We start from the raw sequence: 24,725 nt of genomic DNA on the forward strand, positions 1-24,725 counted from the left end.
TGTAAGACACATATCTGAGTCCCCACTAGACCAGGGTAAGTGTTCTGTCTTCTTGGATCTCCACCCCCTGACACAAGGTCTTGTTGAAATTAATTAATGGGTAATTAAAGTATCAACAGCTTATTCATATCCTACCCAATTTCCATATTTTCCTCCCAAAAAATGTTTCTGTGCTTGAAAATTTCTGCAATTTTGCCACTATGAATTATTACCTGCAATTATTCCAGTTAACTAAAAGTTATCATATTCTCAGATGCACCTTCTATCTTATTCCACTTGATGGTGCCAAAAGGTTTTTAACAACATATGTTAGAACCACTACAATTGCAGCTGGGAGAAAACACAAAGAAGCAAGATCTAAATAAGATTCCTTTAATTATTTAATATAACAAATCTTTCATTATCCATAGCTGTTGGTTACTGTAAAGTTTCTGTAATGGTTCTGACTGATCTGGAAATGAAGAAATGAATCAAAAATGAAAATATGTTAATGCAAATAATGTTATTTAGCTCTTGATTATTGTCGAGTTTTTTAATGGCTATTGATCTGGACATGACGAAGAGAATAAAGTATGAAGAAACATTAATGCAAACAACGGTGTTTTGAGCCTTTAAAAAAATACAAAATTCAACCATTCGGTCAATTCTGATATACCAAACTCATACAAAGCTCATTAGACAAATGCTTTTAAAACCAGGTCAACTAATCATCTGCAGTCATTATTCCCCGATATACTTTCAGCTCCACCTCATGCATGCGCAGTCACTTCTTCCCCACCCCATCAAAGACAAAGGACAAGCAGCAAGAGCAGGAAAAGTGGATCTATAGTTAAGAACAGGAAACGAAAATTGCAGACAAAGTAGGAAACCTAAGGAAGAAAATATCAGGTCCTAGTAAGATGCAAAGTCAAGTGCTTTCATATACGTGTAATGAAAGAAGCAAAAAGACAAGCAAAATTCCTCACATTTTTCTTATTTCGAGGACCCAGGCAAGAGTAAAATTTGAACATCTGACACCTATAGTTGATTGGAAACGTAAGATACATTCCTGGAACATAGAATGAACACACACACACACACACACACACACACACACACACCCCATAAGCCCTCCAACTGGGAAAGTGCTCTTTCTTGAAGATATACTTTGAATCTCTTGATTATCTATCACTCATTCAATTTGCTTTTTCAAGTTACAGATGGAACTTCCAACTTCAAAATCATTACCAAAAAAAAGAGATGATCAGCTTAAAATGAAAGGTACTTGGTGACTGTGCCTTCTACAGCAGTATGTCCCACAGTGTAACTAATCTAATCAACACTGGTGTTAGGTATGTGCTGTTTTCCTGGTAAAGTTTCCTAAGCACAGTGTTCTGTGCCCATGCACTCTGTGACTCCAGATCTGGGGTCTGAGAGGGAGCTGCTGAATGGGTTAGTACTGGACCACATAACTTCTAAGTTTTGTTTTTTTGTTTTTTGTTTTTTGATGTAACATAAATATGACTGGAAGGAAATGTACAAAAATCTTAAACAGAGACTATTCTTATTTTTCCCTTATATCATCTCATCTTTTCCTAATACTAAGTGACCTTCTATAATAGGAGAAAAGTAATGATGACTCTGACCATAGCAGGGACTGGCAGCAAAGCCAAAGGAACACAGTTAACAGGCTGGGTATGAGCGGAGCCCCAGGCGTATTACATGGCCTTAAGGGAGAATCCATGCCTACTGGGGTATGAGGTACTGAATACTGATTAATGAACCAGTGGAGCCTCTCTCTTCTTGGGAGAGTTTGAATGGCTGTGATCCTGAAGCCCAGCCACCCACACAGAGGAAAGACAACACCCAGAAGTCATGAAGTGGTAGAGGCCGTGAGGCTGGGAAAACAGCGGAGAAAGTAGATAACAAATCAGTAAAAGCAGATCCATGCATATATTCAAAATTCCTGGCCTAGAAATTCACTCAACATTCATTTAGGAAAAGTAGTATCAAGCACATACTGGCCCATTCCTGGATCTGTTCTATTCTCTGAAATTTTGTTCTCTGCCTCCCACATGCTCCATTCAAGCCTCTTTCTGCCCAGTTAATGAGCCAACTGTGCCAAGTACACATTTAAAAAACATTTGTTTTCATGCACAAGGACAGTAGTAACTTCACTTTCTTCTTAAAAGAAATGCCTTACCTCCAGAAGCCATGGCTTTAGTTTTCTGTCCAACAAAATATCGAATCCCAGGACTTCGAAACAGACACTTTCACTTCCTGGAGGTTGACCGGGTCTGCACATTCGATACGCATGCAGGACATGAGGCTCTGCTACAATCAAAGTCTTTACAACCAACTCCTGCACGTATAGTGATTTAAAGAAAAAGAAAAAAAAAAAAAGGTGAAAATGCCTTACAGAAAAAGTTTACATATATGGAAATAAGGCCTGGACCTACAAACAGCACCCTGGTCAAGTTCCCAAAGCTCTATGCCATGTGGCCCCTGCCACTGCTCTGATTCCACTTCATGCCATGCCTGCCCTGCTCACTACACCCCTCGCAGGCTTGCCTGCTCAGGGCTCCTGGCAATAACTGGTTCCTCCTTCTGGAACACCTCTCCTGATAGTCCCATGCCCGGCCTTGATATTCAGAGAGACTTCCCCAAAGCTGGAGTCGACAGTAGCTGCTGTCATCCCTTCTTGCACCACTTCGCACAGTATAGAATCAGCACATCTTTTCCTTTTTTTTGTTGAGAGCCATGGCCTTGTGCCTATGTTAGTGCCTGCCATTTAGAAGATGCTCAAAATAGTTATGAGTAAGTAAAAAAGTTGATAAATGTGGCTTCTATCGGTTAAATAAATAAGGCTAAGATCATATGCTAGCCTTCTCAGAAACCATGCAGAAGGGTTTAGGAGTGGCAGGGAAGAAAAACTACAAGGAGGATAAACTATTTCACAGACAGCATAGAACTTCCACTTAGACAAAAGCTGGAAAAGTGGGATAGAATCTAGGGGAGGTGGGCTTCTTTGTGTGGTAGCGATTTTGCAGTTCATAAGGTTTACCTGAGAAGAGAGTCCAGCCGATTACAGAAATAGCTATCAACACTTTCTGCGAGGACACACGACACTACTAGAGTGAGTTATGAATACTCATAAAACAAAAAGTTGGTTTACTGAAGTTTAAGAACAAGTTACGGATTGTGGAAAAGCTGTCTTGCAGGGGTTTTTGGCTTAGAATATATGTTTTTTTAAGTCCCTCTCTACAGGTATAGGCAATTTAGCAAGGCAATTAAGAACTTAGCTCAAAAATCAGGCTTTCTGGGTTTATTCTTGGCTTTGCTTCTTGCTAGATGTACAACCTCAGTTACGTTGCTTTAACTTTGTGAGTCTCACTTTCCCCAAGATAAAGGGGAAGTAGTAGTAATACCTACTGCAAAAGACTGATGTAAGGACAGAATGAGACTCCATTTAAAACTCTCAGCATAGTGCCTAGAACAGAGTAAACCTTCAATAAGTGTTAACTACTACTCTTATTATAGTTATTCTATCATTCCTCCCAAACCCCACCTCCTGTGTCAGGTCAGAAACAAACATTCTACTACCTGGTGGCAGCAATATTCACTGTATGAGAGAAAAAAATGAGAGACAGAAATTAACTTTGCTGTTACCCAGACCCCCAATCCAGATCATATTTGGGGTAAGTATCAGAGATGGCATGAGAGGTTGTTTTACAAAATTTTCATCAAAATAAAAAATTAACAGTAACACTAAAGGATATAAAGACGAAAGCCAAAAAACCACTTCATATAAATTTTTGGATATATTAGTGAAGTCACTAGAGAATAAAGGAAAAAAAGTTAAAATCTTGGCTAATAAGTATCTGCATGAAACAACTCATGCAGGGTGGGGAGAGTGAATAGTAATAAACCCTGAATTACAAATTGGTGTTTTTTCTACATAAAACACACATTTGTAAGGAATGCAAAGGCAAGACTGCAGATATACGTGAAAATCAGGAGTGACATAACCAAACATGAATCAAATTCCACTAATGCTTTTGAGAATTTCCAACACAGTGGCATTGCTTTGAAATACGATTTGTAGATTTGTACATATATGTAAATATACAAAAAGCATTCAGTAAGGATGGTTTTACGAGTGATTACAATGGTTGTAATTTCTGTGGCTTGATTTTCTAGTGATTTCTTACTCATTCTTGACCTGCACAAAAGTATATATCTCTGTGCTACATACGGGGTACTACTGTATGTCAGTTTTCATACACAGTCACTTTTTAGAGAAATTACCCCCCTAAAAAAAAGGTCATTAGTTAAAAAAGTCCTAAGTTAAATTCATGAAATTTGCAAACTATGACATTAAGATAAAAATTTACTGATTGACACTTTCTTTATCTCCTCCTGTTTTTATATTATTTCATTAACTCATCTTAAACAGATATCTTTATATACAGTTCTTAGTAAAGATAAATATAATTATAAAATACAATTATAAGATAATTATAAAATATGGAAAAGTAAGTATTAACAGTCTCTTAAGTATTAACTCATTGCTTATTTATAGATTGTTAATAAAATTATACATTCTAATGTAGGCAAGAATGATATAAAATTTACCCATTTATAGAAGGGATCATAAATGTTTCTGAGCTTATAGGTGCACATTGACCACATTTAAGTTATATATGAAAATTATATTTTAGGCTCTAACAGAAAGGTTCATTTCTACACCCTCTTATTAACATGAGTCTTACTTCTATGCCTTCTCCCAATTCAATCATGTAGGGAAAGTACCACTTAAAGCCAGTTTTTCTCTCTGATTGATTCTCTCTACTCATTCTTCACCAAGGATTCTCTCTACTCATTCTTCACCAAGGCAGTCCAAGAAGTTACACCTTTCCACGAGGACTTCTCCAAAGAAGTGAAAACCCAGATGGAAGTGAAAAATTTGGTAAAGAAAAAGGAATATCACAGGGCATAGAGAACTTTCTTGTTCTCAGTGAGCTAGTCATCACATGATTCATTCATTAAATCGTCCAGGTAGCATCAGTACTGATCTTCCATGTATGAGCCACTGCCCCAAAAAAACAAATTTCACCCCTTTGATGAATCTAAGCTGCTATGATAATAAACTATTATTATTAAAATATTTTTTTGAATTTCTGAAAAATTGGCATTGGTAGAATAAATAAGTAGATAAATAAACACAGCATTATTATACTCAAAATTCTTGTTTGAATGTATCGAGGTTATCAGGAAGATAGAGTAGAAAGTTAACAAGTTGGTGGACCTCTTACAAAATTCAGTGGACAAACATTTATGCTGGAGCCCCTGAATTTCTAAAAAGTGTTGAATGTGTTGCCAATATTTATAATCAAGAGACTTAGAGTTTTCACTGGCAAATTAGAAGAATGAGTCACACTGGGCCCGGAATACCATGTAGCACCAAAAGGCTGGTGCTGAGTAGTGTCCACCCCCTTCAGATGTCTTATGCTTTTCAAATCACCACAGTAAACACCCTATTTACTTCTTTGCAGACCATTTCACTCCTTTTTACTTGTCTGACACCCAAGGGTCTCTGGATTTATGTTCTGTGATATAGAAAATAAAATAAAATAAAATAAAATAAAATAAAAATAAAAATAAGAAGAAATAAAAATTAAAATTAAAAATATCAACCAACAAAACAACAAAAGGATAAATACAATGATGCTGATTTTTCTGATTTTCTCAAAAGAACCATATTCACTATGAACTTTCATGTCCATTTTCCATGATAGATTTATTTAAATTATATAGTATTTGTCCCCAAAGGCAAGCTAAACCATACTGCATAGCCCTCTCATATTAAGTCCTCTTCTAACTTTGAATACCATTGTGATACCTCTGCTGGGATTAATAAAGGGTCAGTTTCACTGAGGTTATCTTCTCAGATCTGCTTCCTTTATTCTCTTTACCATTATCATTTGCAATGCAACCCACCGCCATGGCTTTAAGTACCAATCACACCCCAAACCTACACTTCGAACTGCGTGCTTGATCTTTATACCTGAGAAAACATTTTAAGCTCAACAAGTCTCTACTGGAACTCATTATCATAGCCTCATGACCTTTTAACAGTTTAGTGCAGGTGTCAGTGCCTCCAGAAAGCCCTTCTCCAATCCCCACCCATAGAAAGCTACTATCTGGTCTTCCTCTACATTCCCACAGAATCCCGTGCATGGCTCTGTTGTTGTATGTGTTAAATTACACTTTATTAACAACTTCTATGTGGGTCTTTCCTACCAAACTCCAAGTTTTTTGAGGATTGGAGCTGTATCTCATAAATCTTCAGATTATCAGCCAGAAACAAGCATATATTATGGGTTCATTAAGTGTTTACTGAATGACTGGATGAAAGTAATGAAGAGAACTCTTTTCCCTCACCTATAAAACTAAACTCTAGATTATCTAAAAATAAATTCCTTTCTACTCTATTTCAGATAAAGCCACGCCCATTCTCCCTATAATTCCTCCTTAAAACTGCAGAGGAATGTCTGACTACTTCTCCATGATTTTGGACATTCAGTTAATATCAATGCTGACCTCACTGTCCCCTCTTCTACTGTGGTTCATTTCAGGCCATTCTTTTCACTTAAACTACCTCTCGGTGCCTTCCTCTACCTACTCTTGGTCTGTACTATACCAATATTCAGATTTACCTTTTAAATTCACAGTCATTGGCCTTACTACTCTCCTCCTACTCTCCTCCCTTAAAATCTGGAAGGAATGAATCCTTACTGCCTATCAAGTTAAGCCTTGATTTTCAGACCTAAAATTTTGCCTCCACATATCTTTTCAGCCGTAAGTCCCCACAAAATTCCCAAAATACCATATGTGTCAACCTGGGCCACTTACCACTATTTTCATACATCTATGCCTTTACTTATGCTTTTATTTGCACCTAGAACTTCCTCTCTCCAATCCCTAGCAATAAAAATAGCATTTATCAAGGTCTGTCACAATTCTCACTTCCCTCATGAAAATAGTTTATCTGCCCAATCTAATGTAATCTGTTCTTTAGTTAAAATGCTGATGATGGGGCGCCTGGGTGGCTCAGTGGGTTAAAGACTCTGCCTTCAACTCAGGTCATGATCCCAGGGTCCTGAGATAGAGCCCCGTATCGGGATCTCAGCTTAGCAGGGAGCCTGCTTCCTCCTCTATCTCTCTCTGCCTGCCTCTCTGCCTACCTGTGATCTCTGTCAAACAAATAAATAAAATCTTTAAAAAAATTTTTAAAAAGAATAAAATGCTGATGATCCTTTAATCTGAAGAAAGACAGTTATAATTGTGAAAATGGTATAATCTTACTGAAATATCACTCCAAAACTTAGCAACATCATGTTGATTTGCTTGTAGGAATTCTGTAAACCACTTGATGGAACGTTTGCTGCCTTTGTTTTCCGTCTCATCCCTTTCAAAACGCTCATTGTGCTTGTTCACAGAGTAGTTTGTTAGATGCATGTATAACTGGGTCTGTAACAAGTAAGAACCAAAGTTGTCATCAGCTATGAAACTCTAGAACTGTGAGGTTTCACAGACCATAAAGCAACCAAAGATGAAAGACTATTTTAAAGTTTTAAAATATACAGATCAACAATTTCATGATGACTTAGATAATTTTCAAATTAAATACAATGGCATATTTCTAATAAAAGGATTACAAATGTAGTCATCTACAAAGTTACTCTATATATTATTCAAAATATATCTACCATTAAAAGCATTAAAATAATTATATGAAACTGAAATTACACACTGCTAAGCAAGAAAAACAGTTTGTTTTTGTTAATTTGTTTTTAATTTTTTTTTTCCTGATAGTTCTCACCCATATTTGTTTTGGGAAGAGAATTTTCTAAGAGAGTATTCTGTGTTTTTTCAAAAAATAAAAAATGAAATATCAAGTAAGTAGCATGAATCAAAAGGCAGGACTACCAAACACAACCTCTGCCTTGCATAGGAACTAGGAGGCCACCGGAACTCATTCACGAGACAGAGTGCACTTCAAATCAGCAGACAGAAGCAGCACATGAGGCTGTACAGAGTCTAAATGATTAACAGTAAATTAACAGTACTCCTTACTGGAGCTGTTATGCCTTAGCCTCTTTACACTTTTATATTTGTTGTTACTGTTATCCTCAAATAACTTGAAAAAGAATCCAAAATTTTAATCCTTTCGTAATTGTCAACTAATACATATCTAATGATTCCTTATCAATCTAGCACAAACATTCATCAAATCTGTATCTCCTACCCTCATGAGCCTATTCCCAGGAGTTACTTTAGAGAGCAATGTTGCATCACAATGAATATATACTTCATGTACATGATTATTATTTAGGTTTGTTATTAACCAAGTATATTTGTATCATATTTTATTTTCACTGCAGTTACTTAGGTCTACAATATAAAATCTTTGAAACAAGTGTGCAGAAGTGATCATTTGAGCTACATGTTGTTTACTAACCCAAGTGCCCATCACTAATTAAGAATTTATTTTTTCATTCTGGGACACCTGGGTGGCTCAGGTCCTGATCCCAGGGTCCTGGGATAGAGCCCCACATTGGGTTTCCTGCTCAGCGGGAAACCTGCTTCTCCCTCTCCCACTCCCCCTGCCTGTATTCCCTCCCTCACTGTCTTTCTGTCAAATAAACAAAAATCTTTAAATTTAAAAAAAAAAAGAATTTATTTTTTCATTCATTAAACAGTACTTATGGAGCACCTACTTACTATCTACAGGAACTGGTACTGGGCACTGTGGATACATAGATAAACAAGATAGATACAGTCCCTACCCTAATGAAACTTAGGAAAAAGCTTTAAATTAAGTGATATTTAAAAGAAAGAACATAAATCTTATGCTTATCTAACTGTAAGTGTTTCACCTGAAGAAAAAGGAAATTAATCGAACTATAGAATTTCCTAGTTGCCAAAATATAAATCATTTTTCAATTTAAAAAAAGTTGAAAAATAATTTTTTGAGGGGGTTCTCCATTTGGCAAGAATTTCTTGAAATAAATAATAATAGCAGTAATAAAGACTCTAGCTATCCTAGTGAAAAAGTGAGTAAAAAATGGAACTGTGCATTTTTCTTAAAACAGGATCTTTGGGGCACCTCGGTGGCTCAGTTGCTTAAGTGACTGCCTTCGGCTCAGGTCATGATCCTGGAGTCTTGGGATCAAGTCCCACATCAGGCTCCCTGTTCGGTAAGGAGTCGGCTTCTCCTGCTGACCTCTCTCCTCTCATACTCTCTCTCTCTTAAATAAATAAATAAAATCTTAAAAAAAAAAAAAAAACAGTATCTTTGTAAGTAGGATTGGAAATTCTAGTTTCATATCCACCTCAACAAACATCCCCTTCTAAGTAGCTCATTGCCAGTTGGACATTAGCCATAAGCAATAAACCAAATAGTAACTTGCAAGGAATGAAAAGGATAAAACTATTCTCCACCCCATTTTTTAGCATGTAGGCTCAATACAGTGAATTAGGATATACAAAACTTTTCAAGAACCAGCCAAATGTTACATTGGTAGCAAAGAATAAATGGTTATTATATTTCAATGCCTGAAATTCTCTGTCTTATGATCTCCTTATATGCAGTTTACCAATATTTAATTCTTAGAAATACACACAGCTCTTCATAAAATACATGCTATTTTAAAAAATGGAAATAGGAAGAAACAAATACTCAACAGTATGCCAGTGAGAAGCATTGATTTGTTTTTTCCAGCCTTTTTTCTTAAGCTTACATTTTATATAATTGGGATCTTACTTTACATAAAACTTAAAATTCTATATATTTTTTTTTACTCTTTCGTTTCTTAATCTAGGAGTTTGATCATGAAGTTGAAAAAGGTGAACTTTTAAATTTTAGAGACCTATTAGGAACTGACACTTATATAGGAGAAGATCATTCTTTTTACATGTGAACCAAAGCCACAAGATTACATGATTCAAAAGCAATTGGCAAAGTGAGACCTTGAGGTTACATTTCCTGACTACCATACTTTCTTTATGATTTCCTAATCTAGTGTATTTAAGCAAATCACATACACATAATTTAAGACATTAAAATAAATCACTTTACTACCTAAATGAGCTTACAAGTCTTATTACTCTTTTTTCTCAAAACATGACTATCTACCTTACAATGTATTATTCACACGAATTATTTTAATTATAAGCTAAGAGCTGACGAGTCTCAAATTAGGCCTATAGCTTGGTTCTCTCTTCTGAACTCTACACTTATGCTATACATCTAAATGCTTATAGCCTAGATCCATTTGGAGGCTGTGCAGGTGTGTCAAACCAAACACACTGGCTTCCTGCAAGACCTTTAATAGCCCCTACGTTTCCTACCATGGTGAATCATACATCATCCATCCAATTGGCCCATGCCACAATTCTTGAGTTTTATCCTTAATTTCTCTCTCCTTTCTCCTCCTGTTCTACAAATCTAACCTGTCAGTATATCAATGTTATCCACATTATCATAAATATATCTTAAATCTATATTCTTATTGTTAGTATAGTCCTTCTGCTGCTACTTCAGATAAGGCCATCTTTCCCCTCACAGGTGGTTAGACTGGAAAACAGCTTCTCCCATACCCTCACCTCTCCCATCCATCTACATCTACATCCATCTCTCAGATTCCCCACAGATAAACCAAGTGAGTTTTTAAGATAAAAATCTCACTCCTTCTTTCCTTCTTTAAAATTTTTCAATGCTTCCCTTCTTCTTAGGTTAAATTCCAAAATCCTAGACATGGCCTAAAAAGCCCTGAAAGATCTGTTCTGTAGGCTCTTCACCCTCATCTCCGAACACCCACCCCACCACGGTCTGTATTGAGCCACACTGAACATGAGTGCTTTCTCAGGACACACCATACCTCTGGGCCATTTTTCTCTATGAACTTCCACCCCACCCCACCCTGCCCCCAACCTGGCTAGCCCTTCATTATTCATATTTCACTTAACAATCTCCCTCTCTAAACTTTATCTCCAGCTGCGTTAGTGCCCTTGCTATGCACTGCCTTCGCACCCTCAGTGTCGTAGACCATTACACTTACCATCAGTTATTATAATTGCTTATTTTATTTTCTGCCTCCCCACTAGACTGTTGCTTTTGAGAGGTCAAGCACTGTATCTGTCTTGGTCACTGTTTTTCCAAAACCAGCACAATGCCTAGAATGCAGTAGAGTGCAAATATTACTTGGTGATTGAATATATTCACACCTTATGACCTTTAAAGAGATGATTCTTTCCTTTATCTTCCTTTCCAGTGAAAAATTTACAGTTCTCTTATTCTTCCTTTGCCAGGTTTACAACATTTTTCATTAATTGAACATAGCAACATTTATGATCAGTCATTATGTAATTTTTAAAATACGACTTTCAGTGCAGTTAATTGTGTGCATAACATTGGAGGAGAACAATAACCAGGCTTTTGACAAAATGGGAAATGATAATTATAATTTTTACTATAATCAGTAGGTCCAAAAATAGGGTAGAGGTTAACTAAACTTTTAAGTATGGATAATAAAATTTGTGACTTTCATGATAAATTATGATAATAAATTACAGTTTGACCTTCATAAACCATAAACTGCTGTTTTGACTTTCATCAATGTGTTATGCCTATACAAAGGAAATCTTAATGGAAAAATATCTATAGAAAGCTCCATTTAATAGATTTTCAAATGCACACTAAGACTACCAGTTTATGTCTCTACTTTACATTTGGTCAGTGTAAATTTACCATCTTTTCTTTTGTGCAAAGTGACAAGTTAATAACTCTACTTTCTGATAACTCTCACTTTCTTTGTTTCATATACTTTCTCCCACATCCTACTTGTTAAACCCTAACCTGTGATATAAAGCTTGCTCAAATACCACCTCCTCCATGAAAAGCTAAACATAAACTATCCTTCTACTCAACTCCATGATACTCTGTCTATACTTCTCAATGAGATATTATTTCTATTTATATTTCTAAATAAATCATTTCTATCAGGGCCAAAGCATACACACATGTGTTTTGAAATCCATTTCTATATAGGGTTATTGTATATACATGTGTACACGTCATTTCTATGCAAGGCCACTACATACACATGTGCTTTGAAATCCAGCCTTGTGCTTGCAGACAGCACCCAAAGGGAGGGCCCTCTCCTAATTAGCCTGCCGGAGGAGACACCTTTTTATCTTTCTAATTTTCACAAAGCTGTCCATAAATGAGAAGAAGTCTTGTTTATGTACACAATTCCTAACTATAAAAACCTGATAAGGGGTACTTTGATTCATAGAATCTTTACATATAGTGTATACTCTAAGAAGTACAAGTTGAACAAATGAATAAAACCATAGATTCTGTCTGGTATCACTTACCAAATTAGACTCATTAGGTGGAATGTATTTCTCTGTTCCCATTCGCACAAGTCCATCATGGTAGAGAAATATTTTCAGTGGATCACATGATGTCACCAGAATATAAATTCGTAAATCAAACTTGTAACCTTCCATTAGAAAAGGCTTTTCAATGTATTCTTGAACAATCAAATGATCCTGAGATGGAAGTTTGTCACCATTTCTTATCAAAGAAATTCTAAGTTAAAAAAAATAAAAAAAGAATTAAAAGACTAATTTGATATGGGGTCAAGATATTTACAAAGTTACAGGTAATACTCAAGAGCAAAATGGTGGAGTAGGGAATCCCAGTGTCTGTCCCTCCACAAAAGCAATAAACAGCCAAAAGATAGTCAGAATCAACTTTTTTGGAAAACTAGAAACTGACCAAAAGCTTATAACAACCAAGGAGCACTTAATTTAAAAAAAAAAAAAAAAAAAAAGCCCAAATCTATATAAAATGAGCTTTGTGGCATTTTAACTTACTCTGGCCCATTCCCCAACCTCAACTCATCCTCAGACTTAAACAATAGCCCATGTTCCCAGTACAGGTCCTGGTTCTGGAGGGAGCAGAATAGACCTTATTCTTGTAGTAGTTTTATTTCTCTTGTTACTGTTGTTTTTCCTGTCTGATGGCTCCCTCCAAGATAAAAGGACCGCTTTTATCTTGCCTAATTAGGAATTCTCCTAATGTAGTTGAGGCAGCTACTTGTGGGGGAGTGGGGGAGGGGGTAGGGGGCATTGTTGAAAACATTTGAAGACAAATGCATTAGTTCCTGCTGTCTATGACAACCAATAAATGTTGGAGAAAACAATATACTAACTAAAAATATTGGAAAGAAAAACTAAAGTATGAGAATCTTTGGGGAATAAAAGCTTTGAAAAGCTCAGACATATTTCTGGGAATCTAGAACACCATGTGCATGCCCAAGGCTAAGTGCATGCTCAGGAAAGACTTGAAAGGCCCTAAGCTCTTACCTCTGGTTAACCATCAGGCTCTGCACAAGCATGAAATGAAGACTAGGGCAGAGTTTTAAACTGCCTAGTTGAATGCTGAAGGCATATTCCAACACACATATACACCCCTTCTGCAAGGACTGGGAGTTTGGGTTTGGGGGAGGTTTTCTTGGTTTGTTTCATTTTGTTTTGTTTTTTTGGTTGCAAGTGTTTGAGGAGATGTCTGTCCACTTACAAGCTAAGCACCCACCCAAAAGAACAGGAACTTCAGTTCCACACACAACAAAAAATACAGACTTCAAAAAATTATTTCAGAAAGATAACTAAACAAATAAAGAGCAACCATAACAAGCAGCAACAAAAAACCTTTTAGGGGGGAGAATCCGATTTCCAGCGTTGCTACATTATAACATTCAAAATGTCTGATTTCCAACAAAAAACTATGAGTCATGCAAAGAAAATTAAAGTATGGCCCATACTCAGGAAAGTTACCAATTAATAGAAAGACAGACATTGGGCTTACTAGACAATCAATAATTTAGATCAACTGTTTTAAATCTGTTCAAAGGGTTAAAGGAAACCATATGGAGAGAACTGAAGGCAACCACGAGAAGAATATCTCACCAAATAGAGAGTATCCACAGAGATAGAAGTTTTTGTTTGTTTGTTTGTTTTGGGGTTTTTGTTTGTTTGTTTGTTTGTTTGTTTGTTTTAAGGAAGAGTGGAGGGAACCAAACTGAAATTCTGGAGTTAAAAAATAACAATAACTGAAACAAAAAAAATTCATTAGCAAGGCTAAACAGAAGATACAGGAAGTCAGAAAAAAAATTAATTAACTTGAAGGTAGATCAATTGAGACTGACTAGGTCTGAGGAACGGAAAGAAAAAAGAATGAAGAAAAATGAACAGAGGTTAAGAGTTTTATGGGACACCATCAAGAATATCAACATATACGTAATAGGAATCTCAAAAGAAGAGGAGAGAGAGAAAGGGACAGAAAGAATATTTAAAGAATTAATGGCTGCAAACTTCCCAAATTATGAAAAACATTAACTACATATCTAAAGAACCCAATTAACTCCAAGTAGGATAAATTCAAAGACATCCACACTGAGACATATTATAATAAAACTGTCAAAAGCCAAGACAGAGAGAATCTTCAAAGCAAGACTAAAGCTACTCATCACACTCTATTGATCCTCAATAAGATAAATAGCTGATTTCTCAACAGAAACAATGGAGACTAGAGGCAGTAAGATGATATATTCAAAGTGTTGACAGAAAGACAGAGGAAAAAATAGAATAAAATAAAATAAAATAACCTGTTAACCAATAATTCTTTATCTGGCAAAAGTATTCAAAATTGAAGAAGAAATTAAGATATTCCCAGATAAATCTGATAGCTTGTTAATAATATAGTTGGCCTATAAGAAATGCTGAAGAGAATTCTTCTGACTGAAATGAAAAGACACTAGACAGTAACTCAAATCCACACAAATAAATAAAAAACGCCTGGTAAAGGTCACTACATAAGTAAATATGAAAGTCACTATTAATGTAGTTTAGATTTATAATTCTTTTTTCCTATTTTATGTAAAATACAACTGCATTAAACAGTAATTATAAATCTATGTTGATGGGCACACAATGTATGAAAATGTAATTTGTAACAATAATAATATAAAGAGGGACAGAGCTATATAGAAGCAAAATGAGGGACTCCTTTGTTTTTGTTTTACTACTGAAACTAAGTTGATATTAATCTAAACAAGATTGTTATAAATTGAGGTATTAATTATAATCCCAGGGAAACCATTTAAAAAAAACTCCAAAACAGATTCAAAGGGGGTACATGCAACCTGGTGTTTATAGCAGCGATATCAACAATAGCCAACTATGGAAAGAGCCCAAGTGTCCACCAAATGATGAATGGATAAAGATGTAGTGTGTATATGTGCAATGGAATATTACTCAGCCATCAAAAAGAATGAAATCTTGCCATTTATAGCAATGGGAATGGAGCTAGATTGCATGATGCTAAGCGAAGTAAGGCAGTCAGGGATAGACAAATACCATAAGATTTCACTCATATGGGGAATTTAGGAAACAAAATAGATAAACATGTGGGAAGGGGGAAAAAAGAGAGAAGGAGAGAGGGGGAGGCAAACCATAAGAGGCTCTTAAAAATAGAGGACAAACTGAGGGTTGATGGAGGGAAGTGGGCAGGGAATGAGCTAAATGGGTGATGGGTATTAAGGACAGCACACATGTACAATGAGCACTGGGTATTGTATGTAAGTGAGTCAAAAAATTCTATTCCTGAAAAAAAAAAATAAAATAATTAAAAAATTTTAAACTCACAAATATATAGTAAAAGAAATGACAAGAAAATTAAAATAGCACACAATAAAATATTTAATATAAAAGAGAGTAGAAAAGGAGGAATTGAGGAATGAAAACTATATTAAGACACAGATAACAAATAGCAAAATGGCTGAAATAAGTCTTTCCTTATCAATAATTACAAATGGATTAACTCTCCAACTAAGACTAGCATTGGCAGAATGTATTCAAAAAAAAACATGGTCCAATCACAGACTGTCTACAAGAGATTCACTTCAGATTCAAAGATACAAATAACTTGAAAGTGAACAAATAGAAAAGATACTCCATGCTGAAAGTAATAAGAGAGAACTGGAGTGGTATACTAGTATTACACAAAACAGACTTAAAGAGAAAATTTGTTGTAAAAGACAAGGACAATATGCAATGATAAAATGATAAATCAAAAGATTAAAATAACATATATGTGTTTTTATTAAAAGCAGCCTTGGGACATCTGGATGGCTCAGTTAAGTGTCTGCCTTCAGCTCAGGTCATGATCCTGGGGTCCTGGGATCAAGTCCCACATCCAGACCCAGCTCAATGCGGAGCCTACCGCTTCCCTGACTTGTGTGCTCTCTCTCTCTATGACAAATATGTAAGTAAAATCTTTAAAAATAAAAAAATTAAAGCAGCCTCAGCCATATTTTCTCTGAAAAAATACATTGCAGAAAATGAACATTAGAAAGCAAAAGGACACAGGAATATTAAGTTGTGTAATCTATGTTCAGCTAACACGTCTAGTTCATGGTACCTTAGCTTAAAATGTGTTTTACTCATTCTTAATTTAATCACTATGGCTCGATAAAGAAAAAAACTTATTTGTAAAGCAAAGAGGATATAATTATTTTGCTTTAAATGTCTAGCTATTGAAAGAGTAACTACCTTACTATATTTTTCTCCAAGTCAATTTGGCTCTACTATTAACTGAAGTTTATCCTCCAAGGTTACTCTAAAATTATTATAAATACAAATTTTACATTTAAGAAAAAAATTAGAAAATATCTTTTTTCTCTATTTTGTTGTCTCCTATAAAAGTCTTTCAACTGATTTAATCTTTAAATTGAAGAACTGAAGCCTGTGGAACAGGAAAAAATAGCTCAATAAATATTTAGTTCCAAAAAAGCAACAGCGACCCATTTTATTATTTTTTCATATTCAACCATGAGTGAATGCTCACATTTATTCTTTTCCCCCCAATTTTTTTTAAACTTTTATATGTTCTGGGTGAAAAATACCTACCCATGACCCATTGCACCATTGGCTGGTTTTACTATAAAAGTTTTCTGCTTTCTTTTTTTCTTCAATTCTTTCATGTAGTTCTGGAATTGGGTATATTCAGCAGGGAAGATCCATGTTCGAGGAACAAAGGTATAATCCAGAGGCCGGGACTTAATCATTCTGTAAATTAGAGATAATAAAAGTAATTTCTATTCATACTTTTCTAAATTTTCTTTCTCTGTGCTACTGGCATTTATTGCAAGGATTTAAATTCCCACGATTTCTTCATTTACTGATTCATTCCATATATGTCTATAAAGCACCCACTATGTGCTAGGCATTATTCTGGACACTGGGGATACATCAATGAAAGAAAAGGACAAGATTCTCTGTCCTATGTACCAATTCATATATTGGTAGATCATTCAGTTATACACTATATGCTAGGCACTAGGGATATTAAGATAAATTAATATGGGATAGGGCACTAGGTATACACTATATGCTAGTTTACGCTATATGCTATAGTGTACTATATTCGAGTATACACTATATGCTAGGCACTAGGGATATTAAGATAAATTAATATTCTCTACCCTAAGGAATTTACAAATGGGCTATTAAATACAATGTGGTAAGTGCAATAAAGACATACATGGCAAGGTAATGAGGAAATAGTCATTAACTCTGCGCCTGGGATGAAAGGGTGGGTAGCAGGAAATAGTTCACCACCAGGTGCCGTTCATGTTGTGTCTTTGAAGATAACTTTGAGTCCTCTGAGGCACCCATAAGGAGCAGTTTTGATCATTTTTTCCTACACTATTTTTGAAGTTTAACTACTTTTCTAAAAAAAACCATGTGAACCTCTGAGTATACTTGAAATTTTGTTTCATTTTGTTTTAACATGAACTACATATGTCTCTACATGTGGTTTTATGGCTACAATGTATGTCCTGATATTTTTATATTTGCTACTAATCAGGCTCCCTATTTGATACATAATTTAAGGATAAAACTAGGTATAAAATGCTTACTTTTGATTAATCCCAATATTGACCATTTTGTACATATTGATTCCCAATAAAAATGAAGAAATTATAAGAAATATTTTCAAATATTATTTATTAAAGAAAATCTGATTATTTCCAAAAAAAGCTCCTTTTAATAAATGTAAGCAAGTCTCTTATAAATAAGGAGATACTGTTCCCAGATGAGACTGGTAAAATCTAAAATGAAACCACAGTACATGGAAAGCACGGAGGCCGGGCCGACATTCTGAAACTAGGGTGTGGCATATGGAAGCCACATGGCTTTCCACAGCTATAAGTTCCTATGGTTATCATATTTCAAGTGCTCTTTCAAGAAAACCCTATAAAAAAGTTATATTTCCACCATGAGAAGGGAAATAATTACCAACTCTTATCTGTGAAATCCACAATGGCTTTTTTTTTTTTAATTTATTTATTCGAGAGACAGAGAGCATGAGAGGGGAGGTCAGAGGGAGAAGCAGACTCCCCATGGAGCTGGGAGCCCGATGTGGGACTCGATCCCAAGACTCCGGGATCATGACCAGAGCCGAAGGCAGTTGCTTAACCAACTGAGCCACCCAGGCGCCCCTTATCTGTGAAATCCAGAATAAGCCAATAAACTAAAGAATCTCAATACAAAATAGGCTAACACTGACTGGTTTGGAAAACGCACATACACACATATACACAAAACTAAAGGAAACACAGGAACAGTGCTGATGTCCTTGTTTTTGTGTCCAATACCTTTAAATGTATTTATTATATTTTTAACAGTGATATGAAATTAGATCAATTTAAAGTTTTAATTAAAATAATATATTTTAAACTAACCACGCAGAGTATTTATGAATGATATCATTCTTTCACATACATACATACTTGGAAAAAACCCAAGCACACATACATTCAAGAGAAAACTTTATTCCATTTAGCAATCTAGCACAAATCATTTGGTGTAAAAATGTATAGCTTCAAAACAGACATGCAATCTTACTTAGGAATTTGGAAATATGGAATAATTTCTGCTCATAGTTGTCATGGACTTACTAAATGATATTAAGCATGTAATTTAATTAATTTGATTTTTATATAAGTAGGTCATTACTTTCCATTTAATAGAAGGTTCTTTTTTCCTTAAGGAAAATTCCAAGGATCTTAGAAAAATAAGAAATCACCTATGTGTAATAGGTACTAATAAATCTACAGTTAACCTTCTCGTTCTCTACAAAGCAGGTAGAATGATCTTTTCAAAATGCAAATTTGTCATTCTACCAGCTTCACCCCCACTCCTCCTCTCCTATGGAATTTAGGATAAGGACTATAATCCTAACCATTACCCTTCAGCTAATCTCTCCCATTCCCATCAATGTCTCTGTGCTCCAGCTACACTTGACTTTATTTCAGTATCCTGACTATTCTTGCTTTCTCCCACCATATGACCTCAGACCATACACTTTTTCCTGCCCAGAAAACTGTTCTCTATCATTTTCACCAATAAACTCTCAGCATTCATATTTAAGCTACCACATCACATCCATGGGGAAACTCTCCAATATCTCCCTCCGCCAGAAGTCCTTCACTATCCATTAATTGACTACTATGTAACTCTACTTCATTGCACTTATCACAGTTACAACCCAAAGCTGTAAAATCCACAAGTTTGATTTTGATCACCTGATGTGCCCAAAGGCCAGGACACTGCCCAGCGTATAATAGATATTTAATAAATGTTAGATGAAAGTAAATGACTTCAATGAAACACATGTCCAAAAATTTACAGAAGGAATTCCCTTTCCTCTGAAGTCTGTTCTTGCTATAATCCCTGTGTTAGTAAATTGCCCCCACCTACATGTTTCCTAAGCCAGAAGCCTAGCAGTCATCTCGGACACTGCTCTCCTCCTCCCCTTTGATTCGCACATCACAGCAGCTTTCCAGTCCTGTCAGTTCTTTCTTTTCCCTATTTTCCAGATGCATTTTCTCTCCACCATTCCCACTACCTCTCCTTTGGTTTATCAGATGTTGATGATCATCACCTCCTTCAGGGCTTCCTCCCTCCTTTCTCCCCCTTCTTTGAATCCATGATCTACAGGCCCACCAAGAGTATGGAAAATATATCATTTCTCTACTCAAAGCCATTAAAAAAGTTCTCATTTTTCTCAGGATAAACAGAAATGTCTGCTAAGTAGTTAAAGAGATTAAAGAATCAATGATGAAATGATTGAATAAAACAGAGTAACATGGTGAATGCAGCCTGGCCTTTGCATTTACCTGCAGCAGCATCACAAACTGAGCTTCCTGACACCCTATAAAACCACAGGAACTACTTAGAAGTTCCCCCAAACCTAACATGTTGGTTTAAGTTTCCATATAGTTCCTCCCACTGCCATCTTTGCCTACAGTCTCCTTGCCTTCTTCTCAAAGGGTGAACTCCTATACATTCTTCAATATCCATTTTGCATTTGAATTCCCCAGAAAACCACCCAAACCCTCCTGGAAATAACCTCTGTCATCATCTTTGTCACTGCCTTACACTGACTCTCCCCTGTGGTACCATCAAACTGTATTATATGTACATCACTCTTTCTCCCTTACTAAAATTTGAGTTCTAGGCAGGGACTAGGCCTTATTCATCTTGTTTGCCTGTTAGCAGTCTCTAGTCTATAACAGACACACAAAAAATATTTGTTGGGTGAGTGTATAAACTTTCACATGATGCATATAAATATTTAGTTATATATCAAGTTTCCTAACCTTTCTCTGTTTGAGTTTTCTTTTTTAAAAATTTTCTTAAATTATCACTCAACTTCCTTAAACTAAAAAAAAACCTAATCCACAGAAATATAAATTGCACAAAAATTCTGCAGTTCATTTGGTATAACGCTTGAGAACTTGTGAACAGTTTTTCCCATAACAGTAGAATTGTTACTCCAAATAGTGGTCTCAGAGATAAGTATATATATATTTATCTCAGAGACCTGGGTAGGGACATACACATATGCCTGTGTGTATGTGTGTGCACAAATGCACCTACTCTCATGTCTGGCACACATTAGATGCTCAATAAAACATAGATGCTCAATAAACATGGTTTGAACACACACACACACAGTGTATTATGTTGCTAAACTGCAGTGAAAAGAGTCTGAGATTCTGGAGCCCAGGATTCTGCTCTGGCTCCACGATTCACTGTTTGTTTTACTTGTGCAAGATACTCATTTCTCTGATTCTCAGTTACCTCCTCTACAAAATGAAGGAAGAACCAGGAAACTTCTAAGATCTGCTAGCTCTAAAATTCTATCTCTTCCATCAAAATACCATTTCAAATCAATGTAACCTGGTGAAAGATACACTATAACATTCAAAACAAACTTTGAAAAGGTCTTCTCTATTACAAGAAAATGAAGATTACTTGGTCATATTTCTTGCTAAGAAATCCTTTCTACAGATCTCCCCCATTCCTGGAAAATGGTTGATCCTCTGGAAAATAAAAAGGTAAACATTAATATTCCCATGGACTTAATGAATACATTCATTTATAGTACAATAAAGTTACACCCATCCTGAGTTTAATGTTCTTAAAAAACTGACTATTAATGTAAAATATTTAAAATGAAATGACTATAATGACTTTATAGAATTAAAGAATCTACAATAAGCAAAGAAGAAAATTGCAAATTTTTTTAAGAAATCAGAAAACCATGTTTACAGAGATATGGGTGTTACAATTTTCCGTGTTGAATAACTGGTCATTCAATGTCTATTTCTACTATTCTAAGTTTACTATATTCATACAGATAAGCATTGTAGAAATATTGGCAAGAATGGCCTTGTTAGTATCCTATAGCCAATTTTGTATTACACTCTATACTGACAAACTATACAAAATGTTGATTGTCTAAAATTCTGTGTATTTGGCTTTTTAGTTTGATTTCTACTTTTTAATATGTTTGTTTGACATTCTACAAATAAAAGAATGAAGCCCGCATGGCAGATATTACAAGGTAGTTCCACTTCCTGATTTCTCTGTGCAATTTTTCCACGTCACTCGTCTTTAAGAGTAATGCAAAGCACCTGTGTAGGAAGTGTTTTCTCCTATTAATTCTTCCTTAAAGATGGAAAGAGGTTAAAAGTTAGACTGGAAAGAACTCAGGCTTTTATGCAAAGAGTCAGGACTACTGGACAGCAACAAAACAGGCTATTTAGATAAGTTAGAAATGAAATTTAATATATCCACACATTAAGAATCCTATCTGAGTAAAATTATGATGGAATTCATAGAACTCTCCTAAAACCAATAACTGGTCATGATTAATCCCCACCTGGTAATTTTGCAGCTCTGCAATCTTCTCCTGCTGAACCGCAGAATCACACCATATAAGGTTACTTGTTTCATCCTCATCTGGAGTTTTCATAAATCCCATTTCATCTATCACTAAACGAACTGCAAGTAAATGATTAAGTTAAATGAAAATTAAAATACTACTGAAATATATTCATTGTGGAAACAGGTTTTATATATGTAAATTTTATCTCACAGTATTTCATTTGCAAAATATCCATTAGTTATAGCATTCCCTTATTTTTAGCTACAACAGTTTATCTAGGGCCAAATTATATTCACAGTAACTGAGAACTGTTTTTAGGTTGCACTCAAAATTCTCGGTTTCAACCGTCAGAGTTTCAGCAGGTACACAACTCTGCTAAAAAGTTCAGTGACTAATCATGGCACAGTGAAAACACATACACAGCTGAGACAACACCTCTACTCAGGAAAATGGACTTCATGGCTTTTTTTTGTGACCTTGGGCTAAAAGGGAAAAGGTAAAAATAGTTCCTGATCATTAGACCTATCCTATACTTTCCACCTCCCCAGTTCAAATTATTTTTAGCAATTAAAACCAAGTCAGTGTTGACTCAGGATATGAAATAATGAAGCAGAATTCACCGTAGAGATCTGGAAACTGGCCCTCCTATCTGCTCCTAACACCTTCATCTGACTGAAAAAATTTGTGCTCAGAGGAAAGCTTATTTTTCAGTACAAACTATTTATATGCTCCTCTCTGATCTAGATATCAAATTAACATACTAACACTTTTCTTCCAATGAATTTCAAGTTTAGAATAAAGATAAGCAAAATATTTAGGATAAATTTTGGATCCCAACAGAATTCTGAGTCTTAATAGAAAGGTGTAACTATATGGCAGCCCTTCGATGTTTCCTTTTTAAATGTTTTTCTTTACTGTACACCCTATGCATGAGGAGAAATGGTAAAGGGGGATCAGTTGTCTGAATTCACTTGGCTCAAGTACAAAACTGATGAGCAGACACTTGTCAGTCTCAAGTTCTAGAGACTCTTGATTGCTTTTTGGCTGAGGAGAAAGAAAAGATTTTTTATGCAATGGTTCCTAGACTACAGACATAAAAGAAGAGAACAGTGATTGGAGAGGGATGATGCTAGGGTGGGGAGGAATGCTGAATTGAAATCACCATTCTCCATGAAAGGCTCAGAAAAACTTGGGGCTGTTCTGAAGGTGCAGGTGACAATGTACAAAACAAGACTTGGGGGAAGGGCCATTGTCTTGTCTGCCCCCGACCACCACGCAACTTTGCTGACCTGAGGGCTCACAGGGAGGGCAAGGGCCGCAGCTACCCAGCCTGGGAGACTGCTTTAACTCACTCATAAGCAGTAAAAAAATAATGAGGCCAGAATAACTGCTCACAAGCAGACCTGTTCCTGAGTACAGGAGATACATTGTCTGGGGCTGTTCAGAGATAACTGAGAAGACCTTAGAGAGAGATGAAACTGGCGGCAGTTACAGAGGGAGGGAGTATAATGAGCTACTAAAATGTATGCATGAATGTACACATGATGAATGTACACATGAACCAGTGAGGCTGGGAACATTCAGGTTACAGAACAATAGTGGAAAAGATCCATTATTTCCTTAGATTCACAAACCAAATCTGTAAGGTCAATCATATATAAATCTCTTCTATTAAGAAATTCAAAGCTTGGAGAGCTGACAAAGTTGAACTTCAAAGAAAAACACAATGCTAGGTTATTATAAAGTCTCTTTTCTCAGGTAAGCCATTTAATCAAATTTTTATTTGAACTGAAATTTTTGGAATCTTTTAAGGATATCATCCTCCACTGCATGGAAAAGAAATCCCTTTAATGCATCAGCTCCAAATAGAAATTTGTTGACAGCTAAAGCCTACCTCCATGCCTTGAAATGCTGATATTTTAGGAGCTCTCTTTTAATAAGGGGGTAAAAAATAATTGTCTCTACACTGAATTTCTACCAGACCGAACACTCCATTGGTAAAACAGAGATAACCATATGAAACATTTCCTCAGATTTCCCTTTATATATTACATAACCCCCTCTCCAATCCTTCTTGTCCCCATTAAATAAAAATTACCAAAAATATACTCCTCATAATTTGTCCTATGATCTTTTCCCTTGATCCATAGAGCTTTCAGAGGCTGTTCAGGAGTTTTAAAAATAGGAATCCATGCAACTCTCTGAATCTTAGATATAGAAGATACATTTGTGTTTCTCAATTTAAATTTCAATTCACATTTTACTTAGGCAATATGATATAGTAAAAAGAAAACTGAATTTGGAAACAAATGAATTTAGGTTCAAGTTCCACTTTTGTCATCTGTGTGAACTTGGGTAAGTTGCTAACTCT

General features: G+C 35.6%; 1 protein-coding gene across 1 annotated transcript in view; it reads right to left on the bottom strand.

Moving 5' to 3' along the window:
* Window positions 1–24,725, bottom strand: part of LOC111143226 (tubulin tyrosine ligase like 7) — a 142,636-nt gene that overhangs the window by 64,129 nt on the left and 53,782 nt on the right. The window contains exons 4-9 of the mRNA XM_022496801.1: window positions 22,349–22,470; window positions 21,439–21,506; window positions 17,023–17,181; window positions 12,424–12,640; window positions 7,348–7,512; window positions 2,183–2,341 (exon numbers count right to left, since the gene is read on the bottom strand). Of these exons, the coding sequence (XP_022352509.1) occupies window positions 2,183–2,341; window positions 7,348–7,512; window positions 12,424–12,640; window positions 17,023–17,181; window positions 21,439–21,506; window positions 22,349–22,470 (890 nt within the window). The remainder of the gene's footprint in view (window positions 1–2,182; window positions 2,342–7,347; window positions 7,513–12,423; window positions 12,641–17,022; window positions 17,182–21,438; window positions 21,507–22,348; window positions 22,471–24,725) is intronic.

Source organism: Enhydra lutris, unplaced genomic scaffold (genome assembly GCF_002288905.1).
Source record: "Enhydra lutris kenyoni isolate GAN:26980312 unplaced genomic scaffold, ASM228890v2 scaffoldscaffold9, whole genome shotgun sequence".
Classification (NCBI taxonomy): Eukaryota; Metazoa; Chordata; class Mammalia; order Carnivora; family Mustelidae; genus Enhydra; species Enhydra lutris.